Source organism: Siniperca chuatsi, linkage group LG10, assembly GCF_020085105.1.
Source record: "Siniperca chuatsi isolate FFG_IHB_CAS linkage group LG10, ASM2008510v1, whole genome shotgun sequence".
NCBI classification, from domain to species: Eukaryota; Metazoa; Chordata; class Actinopteri; order Centrarchiformes; family Sinipercidae; genus Siniperca; species Siniperca chuatsi.
The window spans coordinates 20,423,593-20,444,193 of NC_058051.1; the positions used below are offsets into that span (position 1 = coordinate 20,423,593).

At 38.6% G+C, this 20,601-nt stretch overlaps 1 protein-coding gene across 4 annotated transcripts; it reads right to left on the bottom strand.

Moving 5' to 3' along the window:
- Positions 1 to 7,598: 7,598 nt before the first annotated feature.
- abtb1 (ankyrin repeat and BTB (POZ) domain containing 1) lies at positions 7,599 to 20,208 on the bottom strand. Of its 4 annotated transcripts, XM_044211836.1 has the most exons (14): positions 19,638 to 20,208; positions 19,280 to 19,392; positions 18,891 to 18,990; positions 14,411 to 14,473; positions 14,277 to 14,332; positions 13,959 to 14,103; positions 13,573 to 13,732; positions 13,375 to 13,420; positions 12,074 to 12,190; positions 11,748 to 11,860; positions 11,544 to 11,642; positions 11,258 to 11,425; positions 10,013 to 10,213; positions 7,599 to 8,831 (listed from the first exon to the last, which is right to left on the bottom strand). In XM_044211836.1, exons 2-14 carry the CDS (start codon positions 19,332 to 19,334, stop codon positions 8,625 to 8,627), a joined length of 1,530 nt encoding a protein of 509 aa, XP_044067771.1. In that variant the 5' UTR covers positions 19,335 to 19,392; positions 19,638 to 20,208; the 3' UTR covers positions 7,599 to 8,624. The 4 variants fall into 4 exon arrangements, with proteins under 4 accessions (XP_044067771.1, XP_044067773.1, XP_044067774.1 ...); XM_044211838.1 differs by lacking the exons at positions 18,891 to 18,990; positions 19,638 to 20,208; XM_044211839.1 differs by lacking the exons at positions 18,891 to 18,990; positions 19,280 to 19,392; positions 19,638 to 20,208 and adding an exon at positions 18,473 to 18,491.
- Between the last annotated feature and the right edge of the window lie 393 nt (positions 20,209 to 20,601).

Consider the following 20,601-nt stretch of genomic DNA (forward strand, 5'->3'; position numbering starts at 1 on the left):
AGCCAAGAATAAGAGCAAATGTTGGGTTGTCAGGTTGTGAAAAATCCTGCATCAGATGTTCATCCTTTCTATTTGGTAACCAATGTATTTTTAAATATTGGTAATCCATTAATAAATGTTTATGGGGTTTTCACTTTCTAGTAAGCCACCAAGTCTGCAGTTATAATGCTTAAAAGTTGTTAATAAATGGATTTTGGTCCAGATTGTCTTCAGCCCTTGGCCATGTTAGCAAGCCAGCAACGTCAAGCTGGAGCTGCTAGCATGGCTGTAGACTCTTAATCTTGCTTAGAAATAAGTGATCAAAAGGTTGAAAAACTTTAATAAATTAATTAGTTACAACTTTACAACTATTTATAAAGGGTGCCTTATTATACAGGGGTGTGATAATGTTATGCTACATTTTAAATGTATTCATTTAAATCATAATTTGAATGTTTTAATCAAATGTTGACTAATGTTGAGATTTGTTGAGAAAAAAAATACAAATCAAACGACAGAAAAGAACAGACTGTTGTTGTTCCTTATTTTTGTTGCTGTATGCTTTTACTTGTATGTTTCCTCATTAGCCTTAGAAGCAACATCTCATGTCACTCTTATAAAGCAAAGTGTGTTTCAAAGCCACCCAGTCCCTTTGAGTTTCAGCGATGGTTTCTCCCTACAGAGAACAAAAGCCCTGTCAGCAGGACAAATGCTTTGTGATGCCTGAGGGTGAAATGGCCAGGAAACAGGAAAGTGAATGACAAAAAAAATGCAAGTTTGGACACTCACTGTTTGTAACTGTGACAAAAACCGATCTTGAATCTAAAGTAGCCTCACACACGGGGGAGAAAAGGCTTTATCTAAATTGAATCAAACAAAAGCAGGAATACCCACTGAGTAAACATCCTAACCACTATAATAAAGTCGTGTTTATAACAATTAAGGTGAAATAATATTAGTTTTTCACTCATAAGGCCGTAATCGTGTTTGGAGACCATTTTGTGACCTTAGCATTAAAGCGTTCTATCTGACTTTTGTCAGAAATTAATTATTGACATGAAACTGTTCTTTGAGAAGTTATAAACATTTTGTGTAGGTTTATTTTGACTTTAGTACAATAAAGGCCATACAATTTTTAAAAAGAAAAGGTATCCCTAAACTCATTCTCAAACTCATTCTACCCACAAAGCACCAATCAGTGCCCAGAATGTACACAGGAGGACCAATCAGGTTCCGCCTCTTTACCGTGTCAACTCACTGTTCTGTGACTGAGGTTAAATGAGCTGAAAAGATCATGAAATGTTGCTCAATCTTAAGTTTTGAAACCACAGAGTTGATGATTTATATCAGTCATTATGGATGACTGCCAAATGTCAACCAAGTTGATAGTCATTTTTAAAATCTTGTTTGAATCTGTTTCCACCCTTAGCTAAAATGCTAGATAGCTCACTAATCTGATTATGCTGCTGTTTGTTAGCAGTAGTTACTCCACCATGCTAGGTTTGCTTCTGTTTAAAACTTGTTTACAGCAGCAAACACACAATGATGATAGTGTATCAGACACTGACATTGATGACCCTACAGCTGGTTCAGGCACAAAAGTAGAAGCTAATTTGGGAGCAGAAAAGAGCGAGACCTCGGGCCTGTGCTGGACTGGTAATCTGGCATACCGATCAAAAAAGAAAAACAGCAGACAAAGAAAAGATGTAGAACAAGGAGAGAAAGCATCAGCAAGATAATACAGAAACTTCCTTTGCATGTTTCTTTTTATTTTTTTATTTTATTTTCTTCATTTTGAATTGCGAAAATTGAATTTGTTAGAAAAATGTATGAGCTGTATTATCAGTCCATATCTGTCAGTGAAAATCTTAATGTAGCTAAATTGTTGTCTGTGCCCAAATATCTGATATTATAACTCCCTTCAGTAATTCATTCTTTAATTTTGTGTACTAAAACAAAGTAAGACTAAACTGTCAACTTTTTTCAACAAATTTGTTGCTTTATGTAAAGCCCTAAGGGCCTTATGATTCCAAGGTCACGATTTGGCATCCCAACAGCAGGTCTGATGCATTTATTCAGAGACGATTGTTTACATTTGAAGAGGCCAGAGGTTGTTGTCCTGGATAGATTTAGCCCGTCTTTTGTTAGAGGTCTGTCTAAGGACAGACCAGTCACATGGTAACAGTGTAATCCCGTCTCACATGCAAACGCTGTTTGTATCTATCTGCAACGCTGGCCGTGTACTGACCGTCTACTGGCACCCTTGTGACTCACCTCCAGTGGAGCGTTACATTGCACTACACACCAGCACACAAACAAGATAAACACATGATGAAGGATGAAATGAACACTCACATATTGGAAAAATTAAACCACGAATGGCCTGCGCTGCACCACGGGATGCATTGTTCCTGTGATGTTGCAAACGCACTGGCCAGATATATTTAGTTAGCTTTCTCAGAGCCCGCCGTCTTTGACAAAGCTGACTAATAAGACCACTGCTTGCTTGCTTGTCTGTGTCCTGGCTGCTAAGACTTTTAGGGAGCACGTAAGGCTTAATCCCATATTACCGTGGCTATGTTAAGTGCAAGCATCTGACAGTCACACACTTCCAAGAGGAACCTCCACGCAGAGCAGAGAGATAAACAGAATTCCTGGTTGATAAGCTTGAGCTGCAATCAGTGTTTATGAAACTTTATAGACATTTGCATGACATGACAGTGGAAATATGGGGGAAAGAAACTAGCTGCTGAACCCCCTCTCATTTCAAGACAATCCTATAAAGAGATCTTCTTGGCTGGAACCTGTTCAGTTTAGTGCGTGTGTAGTCTTCACTGTGCCATTTCTTACATAATGGCTGGCTGGGACTACACTGCACTAGCCCAAGTCCTAAGTCTGTCTAATGAAATTTAGATGGTGCCAACTCAGACTGAAACTACAGTATACAGCCAAAAATAATGCATCTATATGCTGTGTGTATCAGTAGGCTATCATACAGTATTGGGGTTTTTTTATGCATGTTCAACAATGGAAATGTAAAAGTGTGGTGTAAGATGGAGTGAGGGAGTTGAAGAGAGAGCCACAGATTTTCAGATCAGTCTCTGGCTAAGTATGAGCTTACCTCTCTCTCTCTCTCTCTCTCTCAGGTGGTAATCTCTAACTAATAGCAAATTAGGATATTGGCAGTGACAGCAGCAGTGAGTTATGTCTTCCGTCAACTGGGAGGACATGTCAATACACAGGGACAAGGTCGCAAATGGGCAGGTCTGTCCAACACAAAACACAACACAGTTATGGCTAACACCTTTAAGACAGATGTCGTAGTTAAACTTTATTTTATAATCAAAGGCGGTGTGGTAGCAATAAAGTATATGCTCCTGTAAGAACAAGGGATTGATGATCATCCAATGGTGGAAGACGTATTCAGACCCTTTACTTACTGCTTACTACTTAAAAAGTACCACAATGTAAAAAGTACCCCCATCACACTGTACTGTACATATATATAATGGCATTTCTATTTTTATTTTTGTATTTTTATGCCTGTTTTTGTATTTTTTATTTATGTTATTTTACGCCTTTTTTACTCAATACTCTTTTACTGTGCAAATTGCAAATAAAGTTACTTGAACTTGAACTACAAGTAAAAGCCCTACAATCAAATTCTTACTTAAGTAAAAGTATGTAAGTATTATAGGCACAATGTACTAATTATGGAGCAGAATGGCCCCTGTGTCGTAGGGGGAGACAATTTTACCTAATTTATGTACTGTTGGATAGTTTAATCTACAGTAATGCATCATATGTTATAAACCACATCATAGCTTTTGTATGTAACAAGGTAATAATAGCAGTGGTTTAGCAGACTTTACACACAAAATACATGATCATTATATAAAATATGATGTATTATTAGAAATTAAATGACCCCACAATATATAAAAGTATATAAAGTAGTTCAAATTATCTTAACCTCCACCAGATATAACATTAAAAGGCTGCCCAGACATTAATTAAACTGTAATAATAATGAAATAATATGATATATAATTATATATCAGTCACAGGGGCATTTTTCTGCATAAGGAGTACTTTTACTTTTGATACTTTAAGCACATTTTGCTGATAATACTTATGTACCTTTACTTAAGTAATATTTTTGATACAGGACTTGTACTTGTAATGGAGTATTTTCACACTGTTGTACTGCTATTTTTACTTAAGTAAAATATCGGAATACTTCTCTCATCACTGCTGCATCAGTGGGCGACTGTGGCTTGGTGGTAGAGTGGGTCGTGCACCAATCAGAAGGTTGGCGGTTTGATCCTAGCTTCACCCAGCCCACGTGTAGAAGTGTTCTTGGGCAAGACACTGAACCCCAAATTGCACTGATGAGCAGTTGCCATCCCATTTTGTGTTTGAATGGGGTGAATGTGATATGTAGTTGAAGCGCTTTGAGTAGTCAAAAAAACTAGAAAGGCGCTATATAAGTACAGTCCATTTACCATTTGCTGCAAAGTAACTACAGATGTTAAATAAATGTAGTAGAATACAGTACATCTTCCTTGCAACACAGCTCACGTTATCAGCTTTATGTTTGACCTCCTGTAGCTTTCTCCATCTGTTCCAAATGTAATGAATCCTTCATGTGAGCCACGTGTAGAAAAACATCATGTTGAGATGAGCATGTTTATTTCTGGAAAAGACAGATAGACAGATGGTATGAATGACACAGCCCTGCATGTTCTGTACACATCATATCACCTGAAGTAAAAACTGATAATGAAACAACAAAAGTGAAATGAAAGAAACCACCAAAATAAGTTTGAATGGAGGACCAGAGAGATTATGGATTTAAATGCTCAAAAGAACAAGGAAAAAGAAAACAGTAGGACCAGAACCACACTCTATCATGCTCACGCTAGTAATCTTTTTTGTATGTCACTGCAGTAAGAGATATTTTTATTACACTGCACACCCAGAAGTCAAACCAACACCTAGACAGATAATAACCTTTATTGTCAGAAGGTTAAAGGAACAAGCAGACAACAGCTGTTTGTCCTTTTGTCTGGTAAATTTCTGCCCTTGCAGATTCCGGTATGAGGAGACAGAAGTCACAGTGAAGTCTCAATGAGTCACGCAGTGGCATGAGTCAAGAGCCAAGAGATTTTACCCTTTGCTGCCCCCTTTTTTTTTCTTCTGCAAAAACACATGGAAATCATCAGGGCAAAAAAATGTGTACTGGACACATGACAGAAATATGAGTCATAACTTGGACAGAAAGAAAATAAAATATAACTGTTTTAGTCAGTGTCTGTGGCGGAGGCTGCAGCTTGAGGATATTCAAACTGAACGCATGCCAGTATGTTGCAATCGAACATAGTTTAAACACAGATCACATTAGGGTTTGATTTCATGCCAGCTGAGAATGGCAGTTAACACTAAAACAATGATTGTGACAGTGATGTTAAACCTTTATTATGAGTTATTATAGGGCTTCACTTTTAACTTCAATATTAAAGAAAATAGTATCACAAAGGGCAAAGGGACAATCTGATTAATTGCTTGACAGGCTGCAAAGAGTGTTTTTGTTACTGAGCCAAGAAACAAACTGACCACGGGATCTAAATAGATTTAGTCACGTTAACTGACAACATAATAGTTGTGCAATCAAGGTAGGGAAAACAAGACTTTGAGTCTACCGTCATGCTGGCGGCTCTGTGAAGCTGTATTTAGGCACAGCGGTGCTTTGAGCTAAATGCTAACACATCTTAGTTTAGCGTGCTAACATTTGCTAATTAGCACTAAACACAAACTACAGAGTATGATGGGAATGCCATTCATTTTGCAGGTATGTGGACATAAACCAAAGTATTAGACGACTAAAAGCAATTGACCTGGATAAAATGTCACAGATCATCAAAGTCATTACAAATCATCCTGAGGGGGACATGATTGTGTGCACCAAATTTCATGGCAATTAATTCAGTAGTTGTGGAGACATTTCACTCTAAATTACAAATGTGAACCTTGCGGTGGTGCTCGAGAAAAAGTCAGGGGATCACCAAAATCACTCGGGTTCATCCTCTGGGGGCACCCTGGATATCTACACCAAATTCATGGCAAGCAATAGAATAGTTGTAGAAATATTTCAGTAAAAGCCACAGACTTCAACCTGCTGGTGGCACTAGAGTTAAAATCAGGGGATCACCAAAGTAATTAGACTTCATCCCCTGGGGACCATGAATGTCTGTACAGTATTTCATCTCAGTATGTCTGGTAGTTGTTGAGATATTTCAGTTTGGACCACGACCGACAGTGCCACCCTTAGAGTCATGCTGCTAATACGGCTAAAAAGCCTCAGTGTAAACTGACATTTTAATGTCAAATTTAACTGACAAAGTCTTGCTTTCAACTAAATCCAACCCTGTCCCCACTCTGAAGTAGGGCCAGTGTAGAGGTGTAGAGACGTTGAATGGGAACTAACTGTGGCACCAAGCTGCTATCATAGAGATGCTGGTTTGACTTGTAAACACAGTCTCTGTGGAAATTGAATACAATGACCATGGAAATTGAATGAAGTGAAGAGAAATATAAGTTCTTCCTGTATAGAGTATAAACATCCACATTTCCGCGCAGTGTGATGTCCATCTAAAACCCAATAAAGTGGACTTTCCCACCCAAGCCTGAAACCACACAGAGTTGCTTAGCAACAACCATAAAACATTTGTAAAGGAAGCTTGCTGGGGTAATAACAAATTGTTTATTCTTGTCTTTTTCAACATGTAAGCCTTCAAGACTCTGGGCTGGAAGCCAAGGGTTTTGTTGTCGAAAGGATGGCCTTGTGTTTTGGTTGAACTACAGGAGCTCTGCTCCACAGTATAGGCCTACTCTCTGTAGGGACTGGAGCTTTCCCACTGTTCTGAACCTCAGGGCTCCATTAAGGTGATGTACAGCTTTGTCTTCACCTCCAAGACGCCAATTATAAATTATGGCGCAAGTACACCGACACACACATGCACACATTTAAATCACTGCTAACATGTAACAGTGCCTCACTATTTACTGCCCTTCATCACACCTTTGTGGACTTGTGATGAATGAGTGATTTGAAAAATGGACAACTGTCAAACAGCCCCATTCAGAAAATTTTCCCATGAGACCTGGATGTCAGATTTATTTGTTTCCCACAATGCATGAAGAGGTGTGTTTCCTCTAAGAAACAGCCATTGTGTGTGGTGAAGGGCAACTCACCACAACCAGTGATGATAAATTGAGAAATGGCGCCATCTTTAGGTGCCTTCCTACACTTGATCTTAAAATGTTAATTCATGGGAGATTAAATTTTGACCAGATGATGGCACTAGATGAAAAGTTAGAGTACAGATAATCCTGTGAGGGACATGAATGTCTGAACCAAATTTCATGGCAATACATCCAACAGTTGTTGAGATATTTCAGTCCGGACCGACGAATTGACTGACACTGCCATCCCTAGAGCCATGCTGCTAGTATGGCCAAAAAAAAAATGTCATGATGAATTATAGTAAAAGTAAGTAAAATAAAAGCAATTCAATTTTATGAAGCCACAATGACACACTGAAATAAAACATTACTCGTGCTTGCAATACCATGTTTAATTGCCAAAACCAAGAGCAGTTATTTATCCATTTTTAGAATAGCAGTATCACCATCTTGACAACAAATCTTTAAATATTTCCTTGTGTTGATTGTGGATTTTACATGCAAACAGTTTAGTAAGAGCTTTATTTTCTTGTGCACCCACTGGGCAAGAGATGTTTGCTGTCACACATGGCAGCAGGAAATATGTTTTTCCATTTTAGGTTTAAACAAAGGGCAGGAATATGTTTAAGGTGGATAAGTGTAAGTATTCACGGTGGAGGAATGTCACAGGTTGAATAGTGAGGCGAACTACAGCAGCCAAAGCCAATCAAATCCAAAATAAAAGTTGCATTCTTCTGTGCATGAAATACATCATAAAACTATATTCTATGAAGTTAGAGGTTAAAAATATTTTCTGAATGAATGAAGTAAACATACAGTATACTGTACTGTTCGTCATAGTTATCAAGTGCGTGTCAGTGCATGGCATGCACTTGTTTGGCTTTCTTTTAGCATACCAATAACGCTAATGCTATAATAACTCCAATGCCATAGTGTTCAATATGAGGGCTGATGCTGAACTTTGCTGGGGGCAAACTACATTTTAAAAGCTAAATAACCAGCTAGTTTAAATTCTAGCAATTACAAATAATGCCTAAAATAAATTCATGCACGTGCAATTCAAAAATATTCTGTTGAAAATACATAATCCACAATTTCCTCAAAACACCTCCTGCAGAACTTAACAATGTGATACTTCATAACAAATATATTTTCTTATCATTTGATATGACTCACTCAAAGAAACTTTTAATAGACAACATAAACAGCTTTCTCTGAATATGCCCCTGTAACATCAGAACATCCACTGAAAACACATTCTGTACAATATACTGTAAATAAAATAAAACCTACAAACACACAGACCATATGTTTTTCTCATATGTCCCCTCCCAGAGCATCCAACTTAAAAACTCCGCAGGAGCTGCAGCGACAGCCACAAACCACAACCTGCCGACCCCTCAGCAGTCAATATTCATGCTGGAGAGCAGCTCCTCCAAGGCCTCCAGTTTCTGATTGGCCTCCTCGATGGCGCTGTAAGTCTGCACGTTGCTGGCGATGTGGTAGCGGATGTCGTCCACCAGGGGGACGGAGTCAGTCTCGTGTCGCTCCTCCAACGACGCAGCATCCTCTTTAATGATCTCCGCAAACTCTGCCTGCTCCACCAGCTGTGACAGAGAGGTTAAACAGGTAACACAGGTTTGACTTTATCCTGGGAACTGAGCGTGGCTGACCAGAACATCCACAACATCAACCTCGGCTCACAGGTATTTAACTGTGAAAACTGTGATCATGTAGCTCCCAGACACAACAACAAAAAGGTATTATTGTATAGCCTCAGAGGTCTGTCATTACTGTGACTTTTAGCGATGACAGATGCACAAGGGGCAGTCAAGTACCATCAACATCACCAAAGTACCAATAATGACAGTAAAACATTTACTAAAAGATAGGTTTTACGTTACATGCTGTTGTCTGTGTTTACTATTTGAGCTTTTTGTAAATCACTTTGTAATTATGGTTTTGATATGATACGAGTTGTGATAGAGTTATACACAATTCAGAACAGCAGAAATTTCACTAACTAGTTCACTTGTTGGCAAGATGGTTAACATAGCAACCAAAAAGCAGTTTTTGTATTTATTTTTTTAGAAGCTAGATACCTTTATGGGTGCACTTTAAAGGAATAGTTTGGCATTTTGGGAAATACGCTTATTCACTTTCTTGCCAAGAGTTAGACAAGAAGATTGATACCACTCTCTTGCCTGTCTGCTAAATATGAAGCAAGAGCTGGGACATGGTTAGCTTAGCATAAAGACTGGAAACAGGGGGAAACAGCTAGTCTGGCTCTGTCCAAAGGTGGAACAATCTGCCTACGAGCACCTCTAAAGCTCACTAATTTACATGTTAAATCTTGTTTATTACATCTGTACAAAAACTGAAATGTAAAAACAATGAATTTTAGTTTTATAGGGAGGTACGTGCTGAAACTATTCTTGGCCATGTGCAGTAGCTTTTCCCCTGCTCCCAGTATTTGTGCTAAGCTAATCGCCTGCTGGCTCTAGCTTCATATTTAACGTACATACATGAGAGTGGTATCAAACTTCTCATCTAACTCTTGGCAAGAAATTAAATAAGCATATTTCTCAAAATGTCTAACTATTATTTTAAGGAAAAGTCTCAGATCAGTTAATGCACTTCACTGACACTACCCAAGGTATAAACATCAATAATTGTACATTGTACAAAAGCATGAATTTGAAGTGTTGTGTGCACTTCAGCCACCAGCTGCGATATCCAGCCAAGATAAAGACCCCTCCAATGTCAACACAGAGACACAGACACCCACCCGATCAATGATCTTGGCCATGAACTCTGTGCAGTAATCCTCCAGCCGAGAGAGACGGAAAAGCTTTGCCGTCTTCCACATGTACAGAACGTTGTCCTCACATATAGTCTTAGCGAGCGTCTTCCCACAAAGACGCTTCAGCCCCGACAGCAGGTACATGTCAGCCACGCATAGCACATCAAACACGTTCTCTGTTGTTAGCTAGACATAAAAAATATCCAGTCAGCTGTCAGATGAACATTCAAGTAACATTACCTTTGTTGTTTAAGGGGTTTGCATGTGTTCTGTGGACTCTTTAACCTCAAAATGACATCACTTTTCCTCTGATGTTACCAGCTTATTCTTTCTCAAGGCTGTAAAAAAGTAATTCCATACTGTCCTTGCTTTGTAGACAGCTGACAACCGACTAAAGTTTACCTGGTTCTCCATACATGTAATCAAGACAACTAAATTTCTCTGATCCTGTGGTAAAAAAAAAATAATTCAGAGATATGGGCGCGCTGTCCTATTCAAAACTGTTAGCACTACTCTGAAATTTATTTTAAATTGGACAGCAACAGTCACAAAGAGCATACAAGTACGCTCACTCATTCGCCAATGCTTTATGAACAGATCAACATGGCATCCTTACAACTGAGCTATATCAGTTGCTTACTTATACATCCAGCAGACATGGAGAAACGTTAGAAACATCTGGCTCTTTAGCTGCTAAACGCTCCACTACATTCACCAGCTAGTCACTAACATTGTCTGTCTGCTGTTTGCTGCTGGGCAAATACAGCGTACGTTGGGTTTTTAAGAGCTTTTTCATTGAAAAGAGCTGCCTGCTGCGGCCGAAAACAACGCTATGAGAGCGGTGGGACTGGATCAACACAGTAAAGTTGCGGGCTGGAAAACCATTAAAGTAGTCATTGGATTCACTGTTAATATAAAAATAGAATACAACAGAAAGAGCTCTTAAGAAAGTTAGTATTATTTTCAAATGCTTTTAGGATAAGTTCAAACTGTATATAAACAGTTAAACTGTATATTTATGACACCCCTGTACCTACACACACTTTTTTGACAGGCTCATGCCTAGCAGTAGTAAAGCAGTTTGTCAGCCACTAATTGGTTTGTAAAGGTGATGCTTCTGTTTACTGTCTTTTTTACGACCCCTCGCCTGGTAGACTGACAAGAAACTGAATGACAAGTTTGCATAAACAGTTCCACAAAATAATTAGCAGACAGAAATTGTGCACTAACCTCTGTGTCATCAGTGTAGATGTAATACATGACGTGGATAAATATTTCATGGGCAATGTTGTGTAAAGTAATCACTGGGGTGCTGGGCTGGGACTGCAGCTGCTCTCCTTCACTGAAGTGGTCCTCCATTAAGGCTTTAAAATAATCACTACGTCCACAGAAAAACGCCTGGACACACACACACACACACACAAAATAAAACTTAATTTGAGTGACAGGATCTAGGGAGGGTGTGGGGGCCTGTAATGTAATGTGAGGAATGTTGTGTGAGTTTTGTAGTTCATACCTTATGACACAAGAAATTGTAACCATCGACTCTGAAGCAGATGTCAGGATAAGTAGGAAAGTGGTCGACTCTGTTAAAGGGAAGTTCACCAAATCCAACCTGGGGAGAATCAACAGAAACAGTCAAAATAGGCTTATTAAAACTGTTATAGTAGCAGCTATAGTGTTGGTTAGTGTTCTTGATTGTTTGCTGTCATGTCATTACTCTGAGTTCAGTGGGAAGTGCACAGTCTGCTAACTGAGCCATCTCCTCTTGAAGTTGACAGCTGTGAGGCTCCAGGCTGAGAACTTTCACACAGACTCCTGGCTTGTTGGACACTTCAGTATGAGGAAAGAAGACAGACATCATTCATGTGGAGGAAAAAAAGTCAATCCAAGCTCCAAAAAAAAAAAAAAAAAAAAGGGGTCAAGAGTTTAATGAGACACTACAGTTAAAATGTTTTAGTATTTTGAGACTATTTGAAAAGCTGTGTATTACACTGGTAGTACACACGTATTAGCAGCGTAAACGAGAACCAAGAGTAGTCTTACCAAATTCATACACCTGTTTGCATTTATTCTCCAGCTCTTCCATGAGCTCTGCCATTTTGCACTGTTTAGCAAGTCGTCTGGAGTCCTCCACAAGGCTTATATCAATATCCATCCGTCCTTTAATATTAAGACAAAAAAATGGATGAAATGGTAAGGTTGGGACTCTTACACTCAAACCTTTTTAATTCAATTGTCTTTTTCCCTTGTTAGGACTACACATATGAGCATGGTGATTTGTATGTTATGGAAAAATATTACATGACTGCATTCAATTTCTTAATTGATGGCATGGACTTAAATGGTCACCTTGAAAAATCTTTATTTCTGTTCACTTTTCTTTCTACTTAAGAAACACTGTAAAAGCCACTTAGCTTGCCTAACTAGCTTCCTAGCATTCCTCATTAAATGAGATTCAGAATTCAGATTTTTCAAGTCTGCCTTAAAAATATTTTTTCATTCAGTTTATGCTTGCTATAATCATTTCCCTTGTTTCCTTGCTGAGCTGCAGTGGAGGGGCAGTAACAAAAAGCAGGAATTTGGTACTAAAAAGACTGTAACTTTGGAAGACACTTGATTTTAATGCAGGATGCTGAAGCCTCGTATTAGCTTCAGATAACCTGGAATGTATTTTTGCACAGAACAAGGACTGTGGATTGTGTCCCCTATCACATTGGAAGCGCATGAGAAAGGGATCTGTCAAAGGCCGTTATGAACAGGAGGAACGATTACAGCAAGAAAAATCTGTTTCAATGTTCATATGGGCACCTGACTATTGTTTTAAGACAGATGTGAAAAATTGTAAAACTATCCTTTAAAGGGTATCCTGAAATGAATGAATATATATATATATATATATATATATATATATATATATATATATATATATATATATATATATATATATATATATATATATATATATATATATATATATATATATGTATATCATATCATAATATTAAAAGCAAAATATATATATAGTAAAATGCAATTATTTGGCAAATCAAATTGAAGAAAAACAGAAAATAAATCAAAAGGCCCGGTGTATAGACCTGTTAATTTATTTTCTAGTTCGATTATTTTATTTTGGGTGATATATTCAGGTTAATATTGTTCAGATACAAGATAAAAAGTTACAAGATTTGCATATACCATGAAAATAAATTGTTTTTGTTGGGTTTCCAATTAATCTGGAACGGTAAATCTTTCTTACTGACACATCAAAAAATATTACAGCCCAAATATTCCTGCAAAGTCTTAAAACTGAAGTCTGAATATTTGCAGCTCTAATACACACCCACCTGTATAGAAATATTGCAGGATGGCTCCAAAGGCTGCAGGGTTGACCTGAAATCAAAACCGCTTTTGTCCATACAAATATAGAGTAGATAAACACAATATGCCTGTATTATTGTATATTAGACACGACCATCTAATAACAACGCCAACAACACACAGCAACAGAATGAACAAACCAGAATATATATATTCTTATCTACCAAAGGGTGTTTGAGGGTGATCAAGCTCTTCCCTTTCCATTTGGTCTCAAACAAATCTGTGAAGTACTCTGAGCGTGCACTGAGAACACATCGGTGGGCCGTAAATATTTGTCCATGAACCAGGAACTTGACATCGCTGTGTTGACCCTGCTCCAGTAACCTAAAGCAAAAAAAACACACATAGATTGGATTAGATGGAGGTATGCAGGTTTACATACAAACTGTAAAAGTACTCTACTGTGTTATTGCACTTCCTTCTTCTCATTTTCTCGTTTCTTTTCACTATAAACTACTAAAACAGCTGAGGAGAATGAACTGCTCTATCTCCTGCTCTGTAGAGGAATTAGATAATTCACATGAGTGGCCAACAGGCACTTAACCCTTACATGTGCAGAAAGTAGTTAAAATCATCCCGCTGCATGGCGCGGACACTGACACACTTATAGTCTTTGAGCAGGCGTCGAACAGAGTCATTCAGAGATCCGTACATACACCTCTCGCCATCGAACGTGTTGGCTTCACACTTGGCACCTGAAAGCAAAGCAAAGTGGAAAAAAACTATGATTATACTACAGATACTATAGAACACTTCAGTGTGATTATAAACTACTATAATAACACTATAGTAGTTTTACCGCAGTTGTATTATGTTAGCATTAATTAAACAAAAGGTAACAGCACTCCAGTAAAATTCAGAGCCTTACCACTAGCCAACAGGTACTGGACCAGCTCCTCATGACCACAGAGACAAGCATAATACCTGAAGGACAAGAGCATTCACATTTTAATGATGCTGTGTTAGCCAGAGAATCAGACTGTCTGCCTAAATTGTACTTACAAAGGGGTGCTGTCCCATTTATCTCTTACATTGAGGTCCACGTCTCTTTGTTCAACAAGGTATCTTTGAGAGAAGAGAAAAGAAATGAGTGGTTACAGTGATGTACTACACAGTCACTACACATAAACTGAGCCCCTGACTACAATCAAACTTTTTCAGTGAAAATCAAATGGGAGCATCACACAGGAGCAAGCTGAGGCAAAAATGCAAGATGGGGGGGGAAAAGCAATATGCATTGTTTATATAGCTGCAAATATATTACAATATATACAATCATCCTTCTGTTTGATGAGCCCTTTCATTTTGGATTTAGTATTCTATGCCAATTCCTGCTGTCATCAGCACCGTGGAAACACTGACATTTTTTATTGATATCTATGATGGAGAAATGTACTTTTGAGTTAGCTGGATAGTTAAGCTGGGTATTGTACTGACTTGTCTTGGCTTGACTAAATACTGCTCTTTTCATACCAGTCTGTCCCAAAGCAGAGAAAGTGTCTTACAACAGTCAAAATCTAGTTACGCTGTATAGCTGGCAGCAGTAAATTCTCCACATAACGTTACCATGTAAGCATCCGACACTGACAGACAGTAGCCTACAGAATGTTACATAACTCCGTTGCATCTGGAAACTGAGCAGCTGACCTACAAACGTTAGTTACCAGCTGGGTCATCAAAGCTAATGTTAGCAACCCAGCCTTTCGTGTTTACTTCCTGTTTATTTGCAAAACAATGCAGTAAGCTTTGAGTTTAGCTGCAAGACGGCAGTCCAGAGCAGGCCAAATAAATGACGGCTAATGTTTTGTAAGACAGGACTGAGGAAAACATTAAATAACAACGTTTTAAAATCAATTAACTGAGCTTATAGCGCACGGGTAAAGACAACCAAGCCATAACAACGTCAGCTGAGCCGTTGGTTACCTGACTCTACAAATGTCGCCCTTTTTGCAACTACTAAACAAATCGTACACATCCATGATCCCCGCGGTGTTTTCGGTCTTCTGTAATGCATTGAGACGGCCTGTCTAGCGGACAGGTGAGCGATGATTTGGTGTTGCTTCAGTCTTTGCTCGGTCGACGCTGAGAAAGTTTGCTGGCTGACTGTCACACCTTCTTGCAGTTGTTGACAAGCTGCTCGGGTCCTCGGTGGGGTTTTTTTTTTTGACTAAGAGGTCCAGCAGTCACGTGACTAGAGAGTGTCCACTTCACGTGGTGTAGAGAATTACGGAGTTCTGACCCGACTCTGCGGTCAACCGAGCCAAGTCGGTGTTGCGCCAGCCGCCGCTTGGATTTTGATGCGCGTCTATCCATGTTACGGTACGGGTGCTTGAAGTGGCCAAAAAGGACTAAGAAAGCCCCGTATTTCAGCAATAATTGATCACATTTGATATACCAAGTAAAAACGACATTATATGAAATCCAAACAACGTTATAATAAAAGTCGAAGTTATTCTACTGAACTGTTGTTTTTTTTTTTAAAGGGAGCTCAAACGTTAAAATATATATATTCATCTTTGACCTGTCATAAAGAAACCTTTCCTTCATAGGTTACTGCCTGCCCTCTCTGGACGGCCAGGTCTGCCCTTCTCTATTGCTGTGGTCACTCAGTCTGTACACTGTCATCAGTTACTGTGGTTGGGTAGTCTGCAGTATACTGTCTGTTTAGGGACACATGTTTCTAGTTTGTGTTGTGTGTGTCATCCATCGTGTAACTGCTCTGAGGCTGGCCGGGGTTTGTGGTGTCAGAAGGTGAAAGGTCAGCCAGCCTCAGGACTAGTTTGCTGAGGCGACTCCTTTCTATCTTCAACTCTTGGTAGGCAAGGGCTTTATAATGGTAACAGGTAGGGCCACTCTTTTTAAATATGGCTCCATAATTTGATAGATCTTAGAAAGTAAAGCATATTGGCCATATTTCATTTCAGCCCCGCATGCAGAGTTTGGGGTTTTCCTTTGTACCCGCAAAATACTTTTGCACAACTCTGTATGCAGGGTTTCAACTGGATTTTTGTCCCATTTTGCCCAATCATTTTGTAGTAAGGGGCCCCATACCTCACTGCCATACAATGCAAATGATTCTATAACTGATTTAAATATTTTGAGCCGTGTCCTAATTGGAATTTGGATTTGAACTGAACATTTGATGGCATAGAAGTGCCTTCTCTTTGAGTTCCTTCACAGCAGAGTAGAAGTTTCCTGGCAAACTAATTTGTAAACCTATAGGTATTTGTTTGTTCTATTCAGGTCTCACCTATTTTAAAATGTTGGGTCATTTCTCTGTAACCTTGATCTTTTTTGGAAGGTAATTTTGGTCTTCTTCATGTTAACTGTCAGGGCTCAGGTCTGACAGTACTGATGGAGAAGGTCCAGGCTCTGCTGAAGACCTTCTTAAGTAGGAGACAGTACCAGGTCATCTGCATAAAACAGACACTTAATTTCTGTGTCTTGAAAAATGAGACCAGGTGCTGTTGATTGTTCTAATAACATATTATTATTATTATTATTATTATATAACATGTTAATATAAACATTGAAGAGGGTGGGGCTGAGGTTATCTTGGAATTCCAGAATATGAATTGAATCATGATGTGTAATGTAATGTGAGAAACATGGATCAATATATCCATGGTGAGAAATTATTGCTGTCATGCGAGTCTTTGAAGCACCTGTACCGTAACAGCGCGAATAGACGCGCATCAAAATCGGCGGCTGACTTGACCGGCTTTTTAAATGACGGCTGACTTGACCGCAGTAAACTAACGACGCTTCACAAGACGGCAGATGTTTACTATTCCCCTGCACCAAAAACGTTATGTACCGCTATATACATCAACTTGCTGTCATTTTTAACCGCAGACATGTAACTCGAATGAGCTCGTGTTAACGGCTATAAAAGCCTGAAAATCTGGGCTCACTTGAACGCAGCACACGTCACTGTGTTTTATCAACCGTTTTTACCATCTAGGTGTTGAACAGCTGTTTACGACGGTCATACAAATCATACAATGATGATGACATGAAAACATAAAACAGCTTTGTAAACCCAGTAGTGTTTGAGATCTGTGAGAAGAAAAACACATATAATTAGTAGTTTAACAGACGTAGTATGTAATAAATTGAAAGTATGGACATAATTCTCTACTCAGATGTGTATTTTTAATTCATCTTCTAAAGGGGAAAAACAAACCATTCAGATGTGTGGCACGTGACTTATTTTTTTCAATAATTAGCAGTAAGAGAACCCATCATGCCATGTTAGGGTATGTAATGCTCAGAAATATGGTATCATTTTAAAAAAATGTACTCCAGTACAGAAGAGAAACTTGTGTCAGAAGACTGAGCTTCTATCATAAAGGCTGATGATATTCTATTGTTACTGTCAACAAATCCTGTAAAAATACTTAACGACTTCCCCACCCTCATTCCTACTGAAAACATTCATCTTTAAATAAAAACCAGGTCATGAATAAGTATATTTTTAAATTTGTATTAAAGACTAAGTATTCTGCTAAAATAGCTGGACACTGTAGTTTTTAGCAAACGCTACTTACTAGTGAGTAAGGCAGCACAACTGCATGTGTGGGATTCACTTAAACTAACTTGAGTTTTAATAGTTTTTAGACAACAGCACTGCCAGAGATCAATAACTACAGAGACAATGAAGTTGAGAAAAAGGGGTTAGAAATTTGAAGGCTCTTAGCCAAACTGTGTAACAGATATATAGGTTGTAAAATCTTAATTTTATGCCTTTTTAGGCGGCTTAATAATCATTGTCACAGACCGTACTTAAAACCTAATCAAACTTTTAGATACTGCATGTTTTGACAATCTAAATAGCACAGGTATAACATAGTATCTACTAACAAAGTATGTTCTTGTTTCTTCTTTGCTTTTCTTGTCTATTTGAACCAATGAGCCAGTTTAATTAATTAGATTTAGCTACTGTCTTATTTATGCAGTAAACCAAATGCAATTTCCAAGATTTCCAAGCATTTCCTCTCATTACTTGCACCCTTGCCTTTCACAGAGCGACTGGCTCGAGTAAATTACAGTTTTGCTCTTTACCTGTGACAGCTCTGTTAACTGATGCTCGCTGGGTATCAGCAACGTCACATCTTTGGTAGCTCTTTGTCATCCAGAAAGGAGGAGCGTTACATACTGTAATTCTACCTCGACAGGGTAGCGGTCGCTCACCCTCAGGGCCTGCAGGAGGGTGCATATACATTCCCACAAAACAGGATTTCCTTGTGGGTGACATAAACACCATCTGCATTGAAATCCCCCATGTAGGAATAGAGAAATCCCATCAAAAGTACCCATGTTACAACATTGTTCAATGATAATTTATAACTGATGTGATTCCTCTGATATGGCAGTATAACATAGAAGTATGTGTGGTTATTAATCTAGTTATAATGTGTACCGTGAACTCTACTTTCAGGTGAAACCATGATGCTAAAATACTGCAACAGGATCAACTCACATCAGTTTTCTATTTGTCTTTGACCACCAGGAAGACCTCATACAGCTCATCCAGCTCTTTACCTGAGGCCCGCGGTGTGTCAGCACTATATCCTTCAGCACTGCAACCAAAAGCAATCCCGTAAACTACATGCCTGTCTCCAATAACATGCCCAATCATGACATATCTTACATGTGTGGATGCACACAGAAGACGCTGACTGACTAAACGTGATAAACCTGCCCTCTTGCTCCTTTGAATCACATGTCAAACTAAATCAGACTCATTCACCTCGAAAAAAACAAACAGGTCCATATATAGACATCATCTGATCTACACGATCTACATCTACAGCAACCAACTAAGAATCAAATCAACAAACACGCTGAGCTCCAAGTGCAGAGACTGACCTGTGTTGTGTGGTTTGAAGTGGAGAATAAACGGCTCCCTTGCGAAAGCATCCATGTCGTTCACCTGGTTGTCTTCATATTGATAGCAGTCAATCAGGTCGACCACATCATCCCTTCCAGTAGGACAAAAACTGCTTTTAGTGCAGCTGTTTGATGGTTACATTACAGAAGTATTACAGTCTGGCGATGTGATTTGTACAGAAACAAAAACAGTTCTTGGTTTTTTTTTCCCCTTCCCAGGTACTGAGCTGCAGTGTAGTGATGCGTTGCGACTCTGAGACAACAGTAAAAGTGAGCATACATATAGTAGAAAAACTATATTTTGCTTCATTCAAAAATAAAAAAAATGCAAACTCACCTGTTAAGTTCTTTCAAGAAGAGTTTAACAGAACCACCTCCAGAATCACTATGATGTTGTATCGCGACACAATCTATAGGAGACAAAAGCGCTCAGTAAAGTAGAAGTGTGAAGTTCAGAGGAAACAAAGGCCACATTTTAGCCTTTTGGGTTAGGCATGTCATTCAGGCCTTTTTTGTGGTCTGAGGAACAAAGTATCATTTTCACACTGTCACTTATTTGTTGTTCCTTATACCAGCCCTTAGTCTCCTCTTGGCTGCTTCCTAAAAATCAAAAGTGACACGAACAACGCATTCCCAAAACTAAACCCTTATTATCATTACTGATCTTTTACTGTGTGATGTCTTTGCTGAAATCAAACACCTGATGCTTTAACGGAACCAAAACAATGCTGATGGGACGTATCTTACCTTAACCAGACTTGATAGGGCATCGTGAAGCAAATATAGCATAATAACATCATGTCTGTAGCAGCAATTCCAACATTTCGACTTAATCTACTTTTCTCTGTGATCTTTAACTGTTATCAGGCAGGAAAAGGTTGAAAACCGAAACACATTTCACAAATTTTACAATATTCTTCCCAAAATCAGTATATTTTTACATGGTTTTATAATATTTGGGCACATTTTCTAGGCAATCTATATATTGTCTACAGTATATTATCGTCACCTTTTGTGGCCTTCATTTTTTAATGGAGAACATGTGGCAATCCTACAGGTTTCATCACTCAGTATTTATTTGCCTTTTACCAGCTATTGTGTTTTAAAAATCTGCTTCCTTCACTGCTCCTGCAGCACTACTATATACTACACTAAAATCTCATAAATATTTATTCTGACTCCACACTTGCTTTAATCTCTTATCAGTAAAGATGTTGGCTCTTGATGACTTCTTGGATCCCAGTACTGACTTTTCTTTCTAATTTTGGACAGATCCCAGTGCATCCCTCTACAAAACACTT